General features: G+C 47.2%; 1 protein-coding gene across 2 annotated transcripts in view; it reads left to right on the top strand.

Moving 5' to 3' along the window:
• The window catches only part of LOC142311797 (purine nucleoside phosphorylase-like), a 71,512-nt gene that overhangs the window by 33,820 nt on the left and 16,215 nt on the right, over window positions 1-21,477 (top strand). The window contains exons 1-2 of one of the 2 annotated variants that reach the window (XM_075350543.1): window positions 11,562-11,638; window positions 16,221-16,384. In XM_075350543.1, coding sequence (XP_075206658.1) covers window positions 11,586-11,638; window positions 16,221-16,384 — 217 coding nt within the window. In that variant the 5' untranslated portion in view covers window positions 11,562-11,585. Of the gene's footprint in view, window positions 1-11,561; window positions 11,639-16,220; window positions 16,385-21,477 lie in introns of those variants that run through there. The other variant, XM_075350544.1, reaches the window with a different exon arrangement.

The raw sequence follows: 21,477 nt of genomic DNA, 5'->3' as shown, positions 1-21,477 counted from the left end.
AGCGAGGAACATCGCCTTACCTGTGTCCCGGCTGCAATGAGGAAGGAAGGAGGTGGGCGGGATGTTTACGTCCCGTTCATCTCCGCCCCTCTGCTTCTATTGGCCACCTGCCGTGTGACGTCGCTGTGACGCCGCACGATCCCCTCCCTTAGGAAGGAGGCGGGTCGCCTGCCAGAGCGACGTCGCAAGGCAGTAAGTGCGTGTGAAGCTGCCGTAGCGATAATGTTCGCTACGGCAGCTATCACAAGATATCGTAGCTGCGACGGGGGCGGGGACTATCGGCTCGGCATCACTATCATCGGCTTGCGATGTTGTAGTGTGCAAAGTACCCCTAAAAAATGCTTTTCTTTTTTTCCAAAAAATGTTTTTCCATCACCATATTTTGAGACCTATAATTTTTCCACTTTTCTGCAGATAGAGTCATGTGGGGGCTTGCACAACATTTTTTGATCTCTTTCAGTGATGGGCAACTGTGCTCGTCATTGCTCGATACTCGATTGTGTATCCATGGTGCTTGAATACCAATCTTAAGCGGGCTTTACATGCTACGATATATCTAACGAGATGTCGGCGGGGTCACGTCGTAAGTGACGCACATCCGGCGCCGTTAGTGATATCGTAGCGTGTGACAGCAACAAGCAGAAATACTCACCTTCTCGTTCATCATTGACACGTCGCTCATTTTCTAAAAATCGCACGCCCTGTTGTTCTTTGTTCCCGAGGCAGCACACATCTCTCCGTGTGACACCCCGGGAACGATGAACTGCAGCTTACCTGCTTCCCGCCGGCAATGCGGAAGGAAGGAGGTGGGCGGGATGTTTACGTCCCGCTCATCTCTGCCCCTCCGCTTCTATTGGCCAGCCGCTATGTGACGTCGCTGTGACGCCGAACGTCGCTCCCCCCTTCAGGAAGTGGATGTTCGCCGCCCACAGCGACGTCGCCTGGGAGGTAAGTACGTGTGACGAGGGGTTACAGCATTGTGCGACATGGGCAAAAAAATTGCCCGTGCCGCACAAACGATGGGGGTGGGTGCAATCGCAAATGCGATCGCACGATTAATTGAAGCATGTAAAGCAGCCTTTAGCTGCATACCTAATTTGAAATGCGCAAGATGTACAAGGAGGGATGGGGAGTTGGACATCCTACTGATGGTGGTGCACACAGAGGCCGTAGGCCAGGGCAAACTGGCCATGCTGCGGGAGCACAACAAACACACTCATCATCTAGACCTACCTTTCTATTCTATCTCTTAGCATGTTCTACCTAACATGCTAAGAGAGCTGACTAGTCGAGGGAAATTAATGCTCTTGTGACTAGTTCCTGCGCTCATTAGCATATCATATAGGATCTTTAGAAATACTTTTTCTAAAGATGTCTTTATATATGCTACTAGATGCTAGGAGAGTTAGGCAGGGATTAGCAATATACTGTAAACCTAGAACTGCGTGTGGTTCTGGGTGCATATTAGATCCGATAGGTTCCCTTTAGTTAAAGAAAAGGGGGCATGCAATAAAAAATGCAGGAATATACGCAAAGGAACTAATCCACAAAGGCCTGCCCCCGATGCATATGTACCGCCCCGGGGCTCGGCCGGCTGCCGAGCCGCTCGGATCCGTGCTCGTCGGTGGGTGGCTCGAGCTCTTCACGGACCCAGGGGTCACGTCGCTCTGAAAAGGAGTTGGCGCTACGTGGAGGGACTTCGGTGGGGAGGTCCACGGCCGGAGCCGCGGTTGTTTGCAGGGGATTTAAGTTCGTGATGCCACCCACGGGTTGTGGTGAATGGATGGACACCACCGCTGCCGTTGACTAGGCTGCCGGGGATGGTGTTGCGCAGCTTGGTGTTGACCCCTCCGTGGGTAGGGGATGATGGTCCCGGGGACCCGAGGGAGGTGGTGAGGCGAGGGGATGGATGCGTGCTGGTGTGTCGGTGCGGTGCGGCTCGGTGCGCGGCCCGAAGGCACTGTTGTACTCACTATGACAAAGACGCTGGGGTCTCTGGTAAACCAAACAAGATGGTGAACGGTGCCCGCAGCAGGCTGCAGTTTTCCCCTTCACAGGTTGGTGGTTTCCGCCTTTCTCCTGCGCCTCACTTATGTAGAAATCACGACTCCGATACCTGAGCAACGGTAGTCCGCTCCCCGGCTTGATATGTGTCGGGAGAGCCCTCTTTGCCCGCAGACGCTGGCCCCACGGGTCTCTATGCCTGGGCGGTGGCTTTACCCCTATGGTTGGGCTGTTGTCTTCAGTCGGGTCTTATGTGGGAAAGGTCCTAAAGTCCAGTCCTCAATCAGTTGATTTGACTCGGCCCGGTTGTTTCTGGGCCTATAACTGGGTCTGAGTACCCCTCCTGGTGCTCCGGTTTCCAATCGGTTCCCCAGTTCGGTACTGGCGGGCCACCGCCTGTCCCCGGTCCCTACGGTTCCACCGGCTATAATCCCAGCTCTTGCAGGCGGCCACCACCGTCTGCCTCCTTGCCAGAGGTGACTGGGCTCCAACCCAGACACCTGTTGCAGACTATGGCAGACCTAGGCACAGATCTGCCCTTGAACTTCACTCCACTCCACTTCACAGTCAAGACTAGACTTCAACTACTGTTTTTCCCGCCTCCGGGCCCGTGAACTCCTCGGTGGGCGGAGCCGACCGCCTGGCTCCGTTCCCGTGGTGTGAACATCAAACCTGAAGGGTGGTGACAAGGGTTTTTGTAGTTTGGCTGCTGTCACCTTTTTAAGGGGGGTGTGTGTGTGTATGGGACTACCTGTGACAACCTGGCTAGTCCAGGGCGTCACATATACGTCAATCGAAGTCCACTGCATGTCTGCAACTTTAATCAAAGATATTTCAGCAACCAAGCATCTGATTTTTCAACAAAAGGTATGCTTGGATTCAGCAACCTAGTGGCAGTATGTCACTTCCTTTACTTCATATTGCAAAATCATGTTGGTTAGTTCTCTTTAAGTCTACCTTCAACCTTAAAACTATGAAACTGTTCTAATACATTCCAATACATATGCATTGCAATGTATTAGAGCTATCAGTGTCACAGTGACAAAACACCTTTTAGACACTGCTTATAGCAGAGCCTATACCCATAGCTGACAGTCCAGGAGATCATCATTTGACCTCCTAATGTCATGGCAGCGATGAAGTTGTGGGACTGCCGATACGGCTAGAGAGGAAGCCCCCTCCCTCTCCTAAACGTCTAAATGATGTGATCGCTTTTGATTTCAGCATTTAGAGGATTCAACAACCAAGACTGGTGCGTGTACCAACTCTGGCTGTTTCAGCAAGAGCTCGCCTGTCACTTAAGTCAAGCTCCCAGCGGCGATCATGCAGGCACAGCACATGGGCTCACATAATCGCCATGATGTATTGGTACATCCATTTGCAGGAAAGCATTGCAAAGTATGACGTATGTCATAACGGTATGTCATATGTTGAGAATAGTTTAAAGAGTCCTCAGGGGATAGGAAAAATACATACAGTTAGGTCCAGAAATATTTGGACAGTGACACAAGTTTTGTTATTTTAGCTGTTTACAAAAACATGTTCAGAAATACAATTATATATATAATATGGGCTGAAAGTGCACACTCCCAGCCGCAATATGAGAGTTTTCACATCCAAATCGGAGAAAGGGTTTAGGAATCATAGCTCTGTAATGCATAGCCTCCTCTTTTTCAAGGGACCAAAAGTAATTGGACAAGAGACTCTAAGGGCTGCAATTAACTCTGAAGGCGTCTCCCTCGTTAACCTGTAATCAATGAAGTAGTTAAAAGGTCTGGGGTTGATTACAGGTGTGTGGTTTTGCATTTGGAAGCTGTTGCTGTGACCAGACAACATGCGGTCTAAGGAACTCTCAATTGAGGTGAAGCAGAACATCCTGAGGCTGAAAAAAAAAAAAATCCATCAGAGAGATAGCAGACATGCTTGGAGTAGCAAAATCAACAGTCGGGTACATTCTGAGAAAAAAGGAATTGACTGGTGAGCTTGGGAACTCAAAAAGGCCTGGGCGTCCACGGATGACAACAGTGGTGGATGATCGCCGCATACTTTCTTTGGTGAAGAAGAACCCGTTCACAACATCAACTGAAGTCCAGAACACTCTCAGTGAAGTAGGTGTATCTGTCTCTAAGTCAACAGTAAAGAGAAGACTCCATGAAAGTAAATACAAAGGGTTCACATCTAGATGCAAACCATTCATCAATTCCAAAAATAGACAGGCCAGAGTTAAATTTGCTGAAAAACACCTCATGAAGCCAGCTCAGTTCTGGAAAAGTATTCCATGGACAGATGAGACAAAGATAAACCTGTACCAGAATGATGGGAAGAAAAAAGTTTGGAGAAGAAAGGGAACGGTACATGATCCAAGGCACACCACATCCTCTGTAAAACATGGTGGAGGCAACGTGATGGCATGGGCATGCATGGCTTTCAATGGCACTGGATCACTTGTGTTTATTGATGACATAACAGCAGACAAGAGTAGCCGGATGAATTCTGAAGTGTACCGGGATATACTTTCAGCCCAGATTCAGCCAAATGCCGCAAAGTTGATCGGACGGCGCTTCATAGTACAGATGGACAATGACCCCAAGCATACAGCCAAAGCTACCCAGGAGTTCATGAGTGCAAAAAAGTGGAACCTTTTGCAATGGCCAAGTCAATCACCAGATCTTAACCCAATTGAGCATGCATTTCACTTGCTCAAATCCAGACTTAAGACGGAAAGACCCACAACCAAGCAAGACCTGAAGGCTGCGGCTGTAAAGGCTTGGCAAAGCATTAAGAAGGAGGAAACCCAGCGTTTGGTGATGTCCATGGGTTCCAGACTTAAGGCAGTGATTGCCTCCAAAGGATTCGCAACAAAATATTGACAATAAAAAATTTTTTTTTGGGTTTGGTTTATTTGTCCAATTACTTTTGACCTCCTAAAATGTGGAGTGTTTGTAAAGAAATGTGTACAATTCCTACAATTTCTATCAGATATTTTTATTCAAACCTTCAAATTAAACGTTACAATCTGCACTTGAATTCTGTTGTAGAGGTTTCATTTCAAATCCAATGTGGTGGCATGCAGAGCCCAACTCGCGAAAATTGTGTCACTGCCCAAATATTTCTGGACCTAACTGTACTTAAAGGCAACCTGTCACCAGGTTTTTGCCATCCCTTTTGAGAGCAGTATAATGTAGAGACAGAGACCCTGATTCCAGAGATGTGTCACTTACTGTTTGCTGTCATTTTGATAAATTGCTGCAGATCTATCAGTTATTTGTATGTAGAGCGCTGTAATCCCACCGACACCACTGATTGGCAGCTTTCTGTGTACACTTAATCAGTGGTGTGGGTGGGGTGATACAAAGCTCATGAATATGCTGGACTACCTGGCAGCAGGTCAATAGTCCTCTAATGATAATTACTGCTGATTAAACAGTGATTTTATCTAAACTACCCTGAACAGATCCGTAAGTGACATCGCTGGAATCAGGATCTCTGCCCCTACGTTATGCTACTCTCAGATTAGGTGGAAAATCCTGGTGACAGATTCCTTTTAAATAAAATTTCAAGAAAAATAAAATTACAAAAGATTTGAAATTAGAAAATGATCATTGCGCCTATGGTGCTCAATGTTGCCCATATTTTGGTGCTTCTAGAAAAGAGTTTGAGAAGCACATTCTGAACCTCCAGGCTGCTTTTACATTTTTCCCTGGCAGAGACCTTGATGATGCAGTATAGCTACCTCGTCTCTTCTTGCTGTGTTCAGAATTGTCATGGCCTATGACCTATGACATGAATCTGTCTTCCATAACTTCACCTTTATAGCAGAGTTTGTCTATTTCTCACCCATTTTAAGCCTCCTACACAGCTGTTTCTGTTTCAGTTAATGACTGGTCTTTCAACCTATGTATGAAAATGATGAACATTATCACTTGCTTGGTACAATTCGTTACTGACTTACATCCTACAGAATCCCTGACGAAAAGAATGGGTGCTGTTTTAAAGACAAAGTGTGGTCACACCAAATATTGATTTAGATTTCTGTTTTGTTCATTCACTATGCATTCTGTTAATTAATAATAATAATAATAATAATAATAATAATAATAATAAATGATTAACATTCCTATTTTTTACATCATTCTTACTATGAAGCATTTGTACAGTACTGTAGTTCAGGGGGTCGTTTAATCTAACCGATTTTTAAAAAAACATACAGTAGACACCCCCTCTTTAAATATTAATGACATCAGACATGAAAATTGGTGACTAATTAGATTGTCCAGTCACATATCCAGTAATATGTCCAAGAAAGGGTGAATGCCTTTTATGACTGATTCATGCAAAAATAGACTGTCAGCTCTTGGGTCCGTCCGTGTACTGTATATATATCAGATGTCACATGAGCAGAGTCAAATGCGGCTGCAGAATGTAATAAGGTTATGATGGCGGTGATTTGATGCTGACACATGCATGAAGGCAGGATATTGGAAAAGCTATGGTCTTGATATATGGAAGTGTACAACAATCTGCCCTGTGTTATTTAATTGAGAACATGAGGTTCCTCCATTTCCTGATAAAAGATGTGCTGGGGGTGGGGAGTAATTGATAAATTAAATCAACACAGAGGATCCTTGGCTGGAGTCTCAGTAAAGTGTGGTGCATTTAGAACTGGACGACTTAAAGGGCAATTTATTTTATAGAAATGTGTCAGCATCCGTATGCAAAGGTATGGAGCTGGAGGGGATTTAAGCAAAAGTGGTTCAGGACCATAATGCTTTGTAGCATTCAGAGAGAGTAGGTTTTTTTGGAACAGGACATAGTAGTGAAATACCTCGGAGCAAGATAACATTTTCAGAAGCATTTTTGACAATTTACACTAAACTTACACACCTATTTTAAATAAAAACTAGAGTAATTGGGCAAAAGAATTTTCTCACCCGGTAAAGATTATGAAATACCCTGGAGATCAAAATTAGAGAACAAGGTATGATCACTTGCTTGTTTTCAGAAATAATGTGACCTACATTGATCATCATTTGAAGGTTTTTTGCAAGTTTTACGAGGGGCTGCTGATAAGTCTTTGGCTTTACTTAGAAAGAAACAAGCTAGGATGATGAAACTTTACATTTATTCCACATACTCTCCACTGATAACACACTTCAATATTCCAAGTCCTGTAAGCCTAGCGAAAAGAACGATTTCGGTTGTGCCTCAAACCAGGCATCCGTAGCAGTCATGGCATCAGAATGGTGTGAAATTTGGTACCCTTGAGGTGTTTCTTCAGGTTTGGAAACAGATGATAGTCAGAGGTAGCTAGATCTGGTGAATAAGGTGGGTGGTAAACCAGCTGGAAGCCCAGCTCTGCCAGTATTGCCGTGGTCACTTGTGCAGTGTCAGTGGAGGCGTTGTCTTGAAGGAACAAGATTCCTTTGGACAGATTGCCACGCATTTTGGCCTTCAGGGCTGCTTTCAATTGGTCCAAAAGTTCAATGTAATACCTTGCATTGATGGTGGAACCCGTTTGAAGGTAGTCCACTAGCAGCACGCCCTTCTCATCCCAGAACACAGACGCCATCACCCTAGTGGCTGATTATTGCACCCTGAACTTTTTTGGACGAGGAGAACCACTGTGCCTCCACTCTTTTGACTGCTCCTTGTTTCCAGGGTCATACAAATAAGTCCAGGTCTCATCCATAGTGACCAGTCGATCCAGGAAGTTCTTAGTCCAGAAACGCTGACAAATGGACCGTGAAGTTTTCACTCACATGCTTCTCTGATCTGTTGTGAAACATTTGGGGACCCACTTTGCAGATAGCTTCCTCATGTCCAAATGTTCATGTATAATGACACAAACACATTCACGGAAAATCCCCATGATGTCTGCTATTGCTTTAGCTGAAATTCATCGATTCTCCAGTATGAGGTTGTGCGCAGCATCGACGACCTCCGGAAAAACAACCACTCTCAATCGTCCAGGACATTCCTCATCATTGGTGCTGAAGTGGCAGTTTTAAATTTGGCAACTCATTTCTTAACTGGAATATGAAGGGCATTGATCCACCAATGTCTGCGACATATCACCATGAATATCCTTTGCAGACTTTCCTTGCAGAAACAAGAATTTTATCACTCCTCAGCTCTCAGTTGCTGTGAATATCGCCTTAGTCTCTGCCATTTTTTTTGTTTTCCTGCGTGTGTAGAACGCTGTTGCCATAAGCAGCAAACACAAAATATTGAAAACATATATTAGACACATAAGGCTTTCATGTGATGTAACACTCGTTACCATAGAAACAAAAAAGATTACAATGCCAAAGACTTATCAGCAGCCCCTAGTACAAAAGATCCAAAGTTTATTCACATAAAACCTTTATTTTGCCCAAAATGTGATGATCATAATTAGAGAACAACAATGACTGTAGCACAGAGAAATATTATAAGTAAATTTTCTGAAGGTAACAACCGTCTCCAATCAGTAGGAAGTGTTCAGGCCTTTGCTTTGAATGACTTCAGCACATCTGCGTCCACAGGACCTCACTAGTCTCTCACACTGCTCTGCTGTGATTTTGGTCCACTCTGCTTCCAGTCTCTTCCACAGTTCTTTGACTGTTGTGGGTTTCTTGGCCATAACTTTGTCACCAAGGATTTTCCAGAGGTTTTCTATTGGGTTTAGGTCAGGACTCTGGGCTGGCCATTTCATTGTTTCAATGTTTTCTGTTTCAAGGAACTGCTTTAACCCTTTCATTGTGTGACAGGGGAATTGTTCTGTATAAAAATTGCTTGCTGATTGAGTGATGAAAGCAAGTAAGGAACCACACGTTGTTGAAGAAGGTTCTGATACACACTTTCATTCACTCTGACATGTAGCTGTATGAGAGGCCCAACGTCTGCTGCAGAAAACATTCCCCAAACCATGACACTTCCTCCACCATTTTTCAATGACTTCTTAAACTTTCAGTCTTTCCCCAGTTTGTCGATGAACATAATGTTTCCCATCAGACCCAAATAAATGAAACTTGCTTTTACCACTAAAATGAACTGTGGACCGACCACTTCTCTGTCCACACAACAAGCTCCTCACTAAAGGTGAGTCTAGCCTTTTGATTGTTTCTGCTAATGAGAGGTTAGGTCACTGCAGAGTGGGCTTCCAGACCAAATGCTCTTAAACGTTGTGACACTGTATGACGAGACAGATACTTACCCTGTTCAGTGCTTTACTTGCAAGCAATTCCAGCTGCAGTGTTGAAACGATTACCAATGGAGACTTTCCGCATTATCCTGTCCTCTCTTGCATTTGTATTTCGAGGGCAACCAGCCTTTTTGGAGGACTTAAAAGAGTTTGTGATGTTGTAAAGATGTAATATTTTCGAAATCAGAGCCTTGGAACAACCAACTTCTCTTGCTATGGCTGATAGGGTCACCCCTTTAGCCTTCATCTGGACAACCTGCTGCTGGAGGGTTTCGGTCACTTTATAATGGAATAATGGAACACCATTTTTGCAAAGTCAGTGCAAACTGGAAAGTTAGGCTGCCAGTTACATAGTGTTTGTGTGGTAATTAAGGAAATTAGCACCAGGTGCCAGAATATCACCAATAACTTGCAGGTATCTGAAAGTGTTCTCTACTTTTGATTAGTTTTCTTTTACGTTTATCTCATTTACATTTTTATGTGCTTTACAATAAATTCAATTTACGAAATAAACTTAAAAAACTGCTAATTTACTCATGTTAGGATATAATCACATAGGACTACACAATGACCTTAACATTTAGGAAATTGTGTGTTGTTCTCTAATTTTGATCTCCATGTTGTATTGTACTCCGGAGCTGCACTCACTATTCTGCTGGTGGAGTCACTGTGTACTTACATTATATTACTTATTTTATACTTATCCTGTGTTACATCCTGTATTATACTCCAGAGCTGCCCTCACTATTCTGCTGGTGGAGTCACTGTGTACATACATTACATTAGGTATCCTGTACTGATACTGAGTTTGAAAAAGATTTTCTTAACTGGTACAGATTATGAATTATGTTATGTGGTATGCTACTGAGCAGCACTCACTATTATGTTACGTTTTCACTGTTTACATACGGTTCATTAATTACTTATCCTGTACCTATCAAGAGTTACATTCTGTATTATACTCCAGAGCTGCACTCACTGTTCTGCTGGTGCAGTCACTCTGTACATACATTAATTACTTATCCTGTACCTATCGAGAGTTACATTCTGTATTATACTCCAGAGCTGCACTCACTGTTCTGCTGGTGCAGTCACTGTGTACATACTGTACATTACATTACTTATCCTGTACTGGTCCCGAGTTACATACTGTACAAGTATTATACCCTAAAGCAACACTATTCTTCTGGGAGTCACCGTGTACATGTGAAACTTATCCTGTACTGATACGGCATTTCATTTTGCATTGTACTACAGAGCTGCACTCACTATTCTGAAGGAGGAGGCACTGTGTACATGCATTACATTACTTATACTCTACTGATCCTAAGTTACATCTTGTATTATCCTCCAGAGTCGTATTCATTATTCTGCTATCCTGGATTGGTCCAGAGTTAAATTGTGCATTATGGTGATTAATGAGTGCAGCTCTGGAGTTTAACGCCAGGCTCACAACACATATTTGCTATTTGTTTTTTGCTGTGATTTTCTTTATAGTAAAATTATTTTTACTGCATTTTTTGGGAAAATTGCAGACCTTCCCCCACAACAAACAAATGCATCATGTGAACCCAGTCTGATATCCGATATAGCTAAGCATCAGCAGATGATATGTAATGTATGCAGACAATGACTCCGCCAGCAGAATGACTCTGGAGTATATCACTCCTAATCCAATATACTGTAGCAGTGAAATGTTCCAACTTTTCCTGATGGTTCAGTGTCATCTGGGAGTTTTGCATTCGATAAATATCTTAAATGACACATTTTTTTATGTCACGTTTATCTCCAAGGAAAGAATGAATCAACAGAGCTCAGATCCAACATGCTGATATTGAATCTGTCACCAGAATCATTAGATCGGCTGCAGATGTCTAATGTGTGTCATCACCATTATGCCAAGGATGGTATTAAAGGAGTTAATAAATTAACTAAAAAATATGGCTTCATTTTTATTTGTATTATTTTTAAAACAGCACCACCCGTGTCCATAGGTTGTGTTTGGTATTGCAGCTGTTTCATCAGCATACTGCTCCTGCTGTGACCTGCAGATTTTTCCCAGGATTGCTGGTTTGTCAAAAAGCATGCCATCATCTGTGATGGAAGCTCAGATCCTCTGAAATACCATGCACAACCTGTGCAAAGGGGTGGCAGTGCTTTTAGAAGTATCCATTGTTCCTTATTCTGTACAACCCCTTTAACTCATGGCAACAGCTGGCCAAAGTGGTAGAATAGGCAGTGGCTGGCACACCCCTTGACCGATCGGAGGCTGCACCACACTCCTCCTTCTGTCCTAACCCTACATCTGTCCCGTGGAAATTATTAACTCCAGCCTCAGGCCATTTTAGACATCCTTATATTCCTGGTTAAAAAATTAGGATTGCAGCAGAAACTTCAGATGGCAAGCGAGAAGAGACCAGGGGCAGTAATGCACAGCGAGGAAGACCTCAGGTGAGAGTTCTGCACCGGAGGAAAAGCAGATGATTTAAATGGACCCATATCCCTGTCACTACTACTTACACAATACATACATATATATATACATATTTACACATATACATATATATATATATATATATATATATATATATATATATATACACATATATACACACATATATATATACTGTAATATATATATATATATATATATAGATCCACAGTGTAGAGATGAATAGGTCGCACTCCAAAGGTCAAATAAAGAAATTCTTTTTATTCCACGATCACATCAGGGGTACAGGTAGTGAGGGAGGATGAGGGTGTGCCACGTCGGACGTGGCACACCCTCATCCTCCCTCACTACCTGTACCCCTGATGTGATCGTGGAATAAAAAGAATTTCTTTATTTGACCTTTGGAGTGCGACCTATTCATCTCTACACTGTGGATCTTGTATCGCCTTCGCTTTGGGACACGCACCCAGGTCTCCACCTGCACGGAAGCACAGCTTCGTCAGCCATACGGGGATCAGCAGTGCCCGGTATCCTCCACTCAGCTTTATATATATATATAGATACATATATATATATATGTATATATAGATATATATATAGATATATATAGATAAAAAAATATATATATACACATACTGTGTGTATATATACCGTATATATTTTATATATATATATATATATATATACATATACATACACACAGTGTATTACAAAAGTGAGTACACCCTTTTTGGAAATATTTTTTACTATATCTTTTCATGGGACAACACTCAAGATATGACACTGATACAATGTACAGTAGTCAGTGTACAGCTTGTATAATAGTGGAAATTTTGTGTATCCTCTAAATAACTCAACACACAACCATTAATGTCTAAACTGCTGGCAAAAAAGTGAGTACACCCCCTAAGTGAAAATGGCCAAAATGTGTCCAAAGTGTAAATATTTTGTGTGGCCACCATTATTTTCAACCACTGGCTTAACTCTCTTGGGCATGGAGTACACTAGAGCTTCACAGGAGCCATTGGATCCATTCTCCATGACGACATCACGGAGCGGGTGGATGTTAGAGACTTTGCGCTCCTCCATCTTCTGTCTGAGGATGTCCCACAGATGCTCAATAGGGTTTAGGTCTGGAGACATGCTTGGCCAGTCCAGTACCTTTACCCTCAGTTTCTTTAGCACAGCAGTAGTCATCTTGAAGGTGTGTTTCGGGTCATTATCAGGTTGGAATACTGCCCTGCAGCCCAGTTTACGAAGGGAGGGGATCCTGCTCTGCTTCATTATGTCACATTACATGTTGACATTCATAGTTCCCTTAATAAACTTTAGTTCCCCACAGCCAGTAGCCATGCACCCCAAACCATGACACTCCCACCACCATGCCAGACTGTAGGCAGGACTTACTTGTCTTTGTACTCTTCACCTGGTTGCCGCCACACACACTTGACACAGTCTGAAACAAATAAGTTTATCTTGGCCTCATCAGACCAGAGGACATGGTTCCAGTAATCCATGTTCTTAGTCTGCTTGCTTTCAGCAAACTGTTTGCGGTCTTTCTTCTGTATCATCTTTAGAAGAGGCTTTCTTCTGAGATGACAGCCATACAGACAAAGTTGTTGCATTGTGCGGTGTGTGGTCTGAGCACTGACAGGCTGACCCCCACCCCATTAACCTCTGCAGCAATGCTGGCAGAACTCTTATATCTATTTTGAAAAGACAATATCTTTATATGACTATGAGCACGTGCACTCAACTTCTACAGTCGACTATGGCGAGGCCTATTCTGAGTGCAACCTGTCTTGTTAAACCTCTGTATGGTCTTGGCCACCGTGCTGCAGCTCAGTTTCAGGGTGTTGGCAATCTTCTTATAGCCTCAGCCATTTTTATGTAGAGCATAATTCTTTTTTTCAGATCCTCAGAAAATTCTTTTCCATGAGGAGCCATGTTGAACGTCCAGTGACCAGTATGAGAGTGTGTGAGCTATAACACCAAATGTAACACCCCTGCTCCCCATTCACACCTGAGAACTTGGAACACTAATGATTCATATGACACAGAGGAGGGAAAATTGATAATTAGGCATTCATTTGGGATGTACTCACTTTTGTTGCCAGCGGTTTAGATATTAATGGCTGTGTATTGAGTTATTTAAAGGGCACCAAATTTACACTGTTATACAAGCCGTACACTGACTACTTACATTGTATCAAAGTGTCAAATCATCAGTGTTGTCCCATGAAAAAATATAATAAAATACTTACAAAAATGTGACAGTATTTATAATACTTATTAGGCTGGAGCCACACAAGCACTACTGCGAGTGCATTGCATGACACTCGGCTCTCGCTCAGCTGGATTGTAAGCCGAGTGTCATGCCACTGTGATGCAATCGTAGCACAGCTGCGGAGGGGGGGGGGCACATACTATGGAGGAGAGGGGACTGATTTCCCTATCTCTTCCATTGTCAGCTGATGCGTATATCGCACTGGACTCCGGGGTAATGTGATGTGAGTGCAGTGAGATGTTTCCCTTGCACCCATAGACTTGTATGGGTGCGAGAGAAAATAAATTGGATTCCACTTTGAGCATGCTGCGATTGTTTTCTCGGTCCGATTAGGCTGAGAAACAAAAGGCATATGGGAGAGACCCCACAGAGTAACAGTGGTCCAAGTGGCATGCGATTTTTTTTATCGCATTCCACTCGCTCCGTTTTTCTTGCTGTATGTCCTTTAGCCTTATAGCGCACTTTCCTTATGATCTCATCTAGAACGTGGGGTTGAAGGGATATGCATAAGTGACCATGAAAAGTGGAACCAGTGTATCCAATCATTCTCCAATCTGTAAAGAAATCTCATCCAGTTATAATTTCAATAGTCCCAACTTTTTAGTGGCTGAATCATTAAAGGGCCAGTATTTATACTAATTTGCTTGAACGGGGGAGTATTTATGACATTTAGGGTGTTGCCCTACAGAGCGGAGTGGGGCTTAGATGTCTGTAAAATGTTGTTTTTTTAAATAGGAAGTTGAGGGATAGAGGCTCATAATCTGTGTACAGCGCTGTACAATAGGCTGGGGCTCAAGGCAACAGTAAATAAAAAATGTCCCTTTACTGTGTTTTTTTTGCATATAATACACTGAAATACCTTCATCTTCGCCATCATATGCTGACTCCTCCTGGGGTGATCTGTATATCCGATTGACTCCTTTGTTTTCTGTACTGTAGTATCTTTGTCATTTTGCAACTTCTTAACAAACTTTATCTGTTTAAAAAAACAAATGTACCCAATAGTCAGGAATGTTAGATCACTTGCCCCTCAGACTCTGATGGTCCTCTGATAACTCCAGGGCTGTTACTAAAATGCCAAGAGTATTCCTCCAGTTTTTCATGACTATCCCATGAAACTATAAAAGGGGCACAGATTATACAAACATGTCCAAATTGGTTGTTCGGAATTAGGGGGAAGTCCTTAAAATGTGCCATCAATGGTGTCGGGAGGTATACAGAGAGGTGACGAAGATCCTCCAGTGAAGTGGTATTAACAGTTTCCTCAAAAATAAAACAGGGTCTTATATTATTTTTGCTCCGAAAGATGCTCTAGGGTTTATTTTCAGGGGATGTCTTATATTTTCCCATGAAAAAGAATCCACATTTATTCTTATTTCTTGAACAAAAAAAATCAACAATTATTCAAATATAATCATTATATTCTGGAACATCAACATTTTGTGTTAATCCTAATACTGGTTCAGATGCACATTTTCGTATCTAATCCGCTATTCTCATGGTACATAACAAGTCATATAGTGGTGAGTACATACTATATTTACAAAGGGTTAAATTACCTGCTTAAATTTAATATTCTCTATATACTGCTAGAATTATCCAAAAAAAGAAAGCAGACACCCCCTAAAAGAATTGCACTTACCAGACCCCAAAAAATTAGAGTTGGCAAGTGACTGCGTACTACAGCTGTTGGCTCCCCCTGGTGACTGGAAGCAGCATCACTCGCGCAGAATGATATTGGTAGCCAATTTCTTTGTGAGCTGCAGTGCAATGCAGCTGAAACGGTGAGGGACCTGACAGCAATGCAGATCTCTGTGTGAGAGCCCATCCACCATTGACACTTGCAAACGCTAATTGTTTGAGATCTGGTGAGTGCAATTTTTTTTTTTGGAGGGGGGTCTGCTTCTTTATGCTGATGTCTGCTTTCTTTTGGGGATATCTGTTTTTTTGATGAACAGTTCTTTCACTTTTCAGCTGCTTATACACTTCCTTATGGAGCAGCAACTACGGCTTATTTTTGGAGTAGGGCTTATATTTTAAGCATACTCAAAAAAGCCCCCAAAATTCTACCAGGGCTTATTTTCGGGGTATGTCTTATTTTTGGGGGAAACAGGGTATATGTGGGTAATGTGTATAGTGCTCATGTGTAGAAACTGAGCAAAACTCTGCACATGTTAAAACCATTAATCATTTTTCTTCCCACAAATTCTTATAAATAAGGCCCATTTTTATAATGATCCCCCTATAACACCACTATGTCTGATCCTTATTGCCTTCTTACACTTACCTTACAGATATGAAGACTGTGAGGAGACGGCTCGGTGGCTGCTGGACCGTATCCAGTGTCCTCCAGACATTGCCATCATCTGTGGTTCTGGTCTGGGGCTCCTGGCAGAAACATTAAGTAGCCCAAAAATTTTTAACTACAGCCAGATCCCACATTTTCCAGAAAGTACAGGTATGTCGCAACTACACATCTTAAGAATGTTTTCTATATGTCATTATAAGCGTGTGTTCACACATACCCAGGGCCGTATTTACCACTAGGCACCCGTGGTCCGGTGCCTAGGGCGGCAGATTGTGAGGGGCGGCACCCTCTGGCAGCAAAAAAAAAAAAAATTTTTTTTTTTTTTTTACATTTTTTTTTGTGGCCGCCGAGCACAGGGAGCTGATTGACCCCGGAACTGCCGGCGCCTGCACTTCCGGGGTCACAGGCGCGCGCCAATCAGCTCCTTCCTCTGTGCTGCGTCCACTGCTGTGTGGACGTCACATGCAGAGCTCGCAGCAGGACGCCGCGGAGGACGCCGTGATGGAAGCCGGTGTCAGAAGAGGATACTCACGTGAGCCAGGAAGATGGCGGCGGGCACTGGAGCAGGTAAGTGGATTCATAAGGAGCGTGGGAGTGTCTCTAATGCAGACCAGAGATCTGCGCATGCGGGGGGGGAGGCGGCAAAGGCAGATACTGGAGGGAGGCAGAGGCTGAGACTGGGGGGAGGCTGGAGGGAGGCAGAGGCTGAGACTGGGGGGAGGCTGGAGGGAGGCAGAGGCTGAGACTGGGGGGAGGCTGGAGGGAGGCAGAGGCTGAGACTGGAGGGAGGCAGTGGCTGAGACTGGGGGGAGGCTGGAGGGAGGCAGAGGCTGAGACTGGAGAGAGGCAGAGGCTGAGACTGGGGGGAGGCTGGAGGGAGGCAGAGGCTGAGACTGGAGGGAGGCAGAGGCTGAGACTGTGGGGAGGCTGGAGGGAGGCAGAGGCTGAGACTGGGGGAGGCTGGAGGGAGGCAGAGGCAGAGACTGGGGGGGAGGCTGGAGGGAGGCAGAGACTGGGGGGAGGCTGGAGGGAGGCAGAGGCTGAGACTGGGGGAGGCTGGAGAGAGGCAGAAGCTGAGACTGGGGGGAGGCTGGAGGGAGGCAGAGGCAGAGACTGGGGGGAGGCTGGAGGGAGGCAGAGGCTGAGACTGGGGGGAGACTGGAGGGAGGCAGAGGCTGAGACTGTGGGGAGGCTGGAGGGAGGCAGAGGCAGAGACTGGGGGGAGGCTGGAGGGAGGCAGAGGCAGAGACTGGGGGGAGGCTGGAGGGAGGCAGAGGCAGAGACTGGGGGGAGGCTGGAGGGAGGCAGAGGCAGAGACTGGAGGGAGGCAGAGGCTGAGACTGGAGGGAGGCAGAGGCTGAGACTGGGGGGAGGCTGGAGGGAGGCAGAGGCTGAGACTGGAGAGAGGCAGAGGCTGAGACTGGGGGGAGGTTGGAGGGAGGCAGAGGCTGAGACTGGAGGGAGGCTGGAGGGAGGCAGAGGCAGAGACTGGGGGGAGGCTGGAGGGAGGCTGAGGCAGAGACTGGGGGGAGGCTGGAGGGAGGCAGAGACTGGAGGGAGGCAGAGGCTGAGACTGGAGGGAGGCAGAGGCTGAGACTGGGGGGAGGCTGGAGGGAGGCAGAGGCTGAGACTGGAGAGAGGCAGAGGCTGAGACTGGGGGGAGGTTGGAGGGAGGCAGAGGCTGAGACTGGAGGGAGGCAGAGGCTGAGACTGTGGGGAGGCTGGAGGGAGGCAGAGGCTGAGACTGGGGGAGGCTGGAGGGAGGCAGAGGCAGAGACTGGGGGGAGGCTGGAGGGAGGCAGAGGCAGAGACTGGGAAGAGGCTGGAGGGAGGCAAAGGCTGAGACTGGGGGGAGGCTGGAGGGAGGCAGAGGCAGAGACTGGGGGGAGGCTGGAGGGAGGCAGAGGCAGAGACTGCAGGGAGGCAGAGGCTGAGACTGGAGGGAGGCAGAGGCTGAGACTGGGGGGAGGCTGGAGGGAGGCAGAGGCTGAGACTGGAGAGAGGCAGAGGCTGAGACTGGGGGGAGGTTGGAGGGAGGCAGAGGCTGAGACTGGAGGGAGGCAGAGGCTGAGACTGTGGGGAGGCTGGAGGGAGGCAGAGGTTGAGACTGGGGGAGGCTGGAGGGAGGCAGAGGCAGAGACTGGGGGGAGGCTGGAGGGAGGCAGAGGCAGAGACTGGGGGGAGGCTGGAGGGAGGCAGAGGCTGAGACTGGGGGGAGGTTGGAGGGAGGCAGAGGCTGAGACTGAGGGAGGCAGAGGCTGAGACTGTGGGGAGGCTGGAGGGAGGCAGAGGCTGAGACTGGGGGAGGCTGGAGGGAGGCAGAGGCAGAGACTGGGGGGAGGCTGGAGGGAGGCAGAGGCAGAGACTGGGGGGAGGCTGGAGGGAGGCAGAGGCTGAGACTGGGGGGAGGCTGGAGAGAGGCAGAGGCTGAGACTGGGGGGAGGCTGGAGGGAGGCAGAGGCTGAGACTGGGGGGAGGCTGGAGAGAGGCAGAGGCTGAGACTGGGGGGAGGCTGGAGGGAGGCAGAGGCAGAGACTGGGGGGAGGCTGGAGGGAGGCAGAGACTGGGGGGAGGCTGTAGGGAGGCAGAGGCAGAGACTGGGGGGAGGCTGGAGGGAGGCAGAGGCAGAGACTGGGGGGAGGCTGGAGGGAGGCAGAGTCTGAGACTGGGGGGAGGCTGGAGGGAGGCAGAGGCAGAGACTGGGGGGAGGCTGGAGGGAGGCAGAGGCAGAGACTGGGGGGAGGCTGGAGGGAGGCAGAGGCAGAGACTGGAGGGAGGCAGAGGCTGAGACTGGAGGGAGGCAGAGGCTGAGACTGGGGGGAGGCTGGAGGGAGGCAGAGGCTGAGACTGGAGAGAGGCAGAGGCTGAGACTGGGGGGAGGTTGGAGGGAGGCAGAGGCAGAGACTGGGGGGGAGGCTGGAGGGAGGCAGAGGCAGAGACTGGGGGGAGGCTGGAGGGAGGCAGAGGCTGAGACTGGAGGGAGGCTGAGACTGGGGGGAGGCTGGAGGGAGACTGAGGCTGAGACTGGGGGGAGGCTGGAGGGAGGCTGAGGCTGAGACTGGGGGGAGGCTGGAGGGAGGCAGAGGCAGAGACTGGGGGGAGGCTGGAGGGAGGCAGAGACTGGGGGGAGGCTGGAGGGAGGCTGAGGCTGAGACTGGAGGGAGGCTTAGGCTGAGACTTGAGGGAGGCTGAGGCTGAGACTGGAGGGAGGCTGGAGGGAGGCTGAGGCGGAGACTGGGGCAGGCTGAGGCTGGGGGGAGGCAAAGGCTGAGACTGGGGAAGAGAGGCTGATGCTGAGGGAAGATAGAGGCTGATGCTGGGGGAGAGAGGCTGATGCTGGGGGAGTGGGAGAGAGGGGCTAATGCTAGAGACAAAGGACAAGGGATGAGGGATAGTGCAATGACAAAATCGATTGGGTGGGGGGAGTGTAAGGACTCAGAATAAGAGGGGGCAGCATTGTGAAGAAGGGGCAGCATGTGTGGGATCAGTATGGAGTGGAGCAATGTAGGGGAGTCAATATCAAGAGTGGGGTAGTGTGTGTGTGGGGGGTCTCAGCATAAGCGTTAGTGTGGTGGTCTTAGCATGAGTGGGGCAACATGAAGGTCTCATTATGGAAAAGAGGAAGGCAGCATTAGGAGCTCATGGAGAGGGACAGCATGCATGGGACATTGTGAGAAGGGGGCAGCATGCATGGGACACTGAGGAGGGGGCAGCATGCATGAGACATTGTGAGGAGGGGGCAGCATGCATGGGACATTGTGAGAAGGGGGCAGCATGCATGGGACACTGAGGAGGGGGCAGCATGCATGAGACATTGTGAGGAGGGAGCAGCATGCATGGGACATTGTGAGGAAGGAGCAGCATGCATGGGACATTGTGAGGAGGGAGCATCAAGCATGAGACATTGTGCGGAGGGAGCAGCATGCATGGGACATTGTGAGGAGGGAGCAGCATGCATGGGACATTGTGAGGCGGGAGCAGCATACATGAGACATTGTGAGGAGGGGGCAGCATGCATGAGACATTGTGAGGAGGGAGCAGCATTCATGGGACATTGTGAGGAGGGAGCAGCATGCATGGGACATTGTGAGGAGGGGCAGCATGCATGGGACATTGTGAGGAGGGGGCAGCATGCATGGGACATTGTGAGGAGGGGGCAGCATGCATGGGACATTGTGAGGAGGGGGCAGCATGCATGGGACATTGTGAGGAGGGGGCAGCATGCAAGGGACATTGTGAGGAGGGGGCAGCATGCAAGGGACATTGTGAGGAGGGAGCAGCATGCATGGGACATTGTGAGGAGGGGGCAGCATGCATGGGACATTGTGAGGAGGGGGCAGCATGCATGGGACATTGTGAGGAGGGGGCAGCATGCATGGGACATTGTGAGGAGGGGGCAACATGCAAGGGACATTGTGAGGAGGGGGCAGCATTCATGGGACATTGTGAGGAGGGGGCAGCATGCATGGGACATTGTGAGGAGGGGGCAGAAAGCATGGGACATTGTGAGGAGGGAGCAGCATGCATGGGACATTGTGACGAGGGAGCAGCATGCATGGGACATTGTGAGGAGGGGGCAGCATGCATGGGACATTGTGAGGAGGGGGCAGCATGCATGGGACATTGTGAGGAGGGGGCAGCATGCATAGGACATTGTGAAGAGGGGGCAGCATGCATGGGACATTGTCCTCACATCATGCTGCTCCCTCCTCACAATGTACAGATCATATTTCATAATCGAGGAAGGTGTGGTGGATATACAGTAGTTTATAAGGGAGGGCAGTGTGTAGTTTATTAGGGGCAGTGTGACAGTCACAGTATATAAGTGGGGACGGTGTGGTGGGAATATTTTATACTCATGCTATGTTTTGATGTGCCTGTGGTGATTCCCATTGGGGGGGGTTCGTTTCTTATTGATACTTTTTAAAGTGTGCTACAGAGTAGATCTGCCTTAAACAGATGTCGTGTGCGAAAACTCAGTTTTACGTTGTCACTAAGGGGCGCGACCACTTAAAGTGCCTAGGGCAGCACGAAGGCAAAATACAGCCCTGCACATACCAGTATAGCTGGGGATATTCCATCTGGATTTTGTTAGGCTATATAGGCAATGTTTGAAAAATCCAGCATGGACAGCGTAAGATGGGACACATGTACTGCTAGGCATGCTTTCTCCAGCGGGTATCTCTTTAAGACTGGCACATGGAATATCAACCTTGGTAAGTTGCCCCCAAAGTGTCTCCTGT

This window comes from Anomaloglossus baeobatrachus, chromosome 5, assembly GCF_048569485.1.
Source record: "Anomaloglossus baeobatrachus isolate aAnoBae1 chromosome 5, aAnoBae1.hap1, whole genome shotgun sequence".
NCBI classification, from domain to species: Eukaryota; Metazoa; Chordata; class Amphibia; order Anura; family Aromobatidae; genus Anomaloglossus; species Anomaloglossus baeobatrachus.
This window is presented reverse-complemented; position numbering and strand designations above follow the sequence as displayed.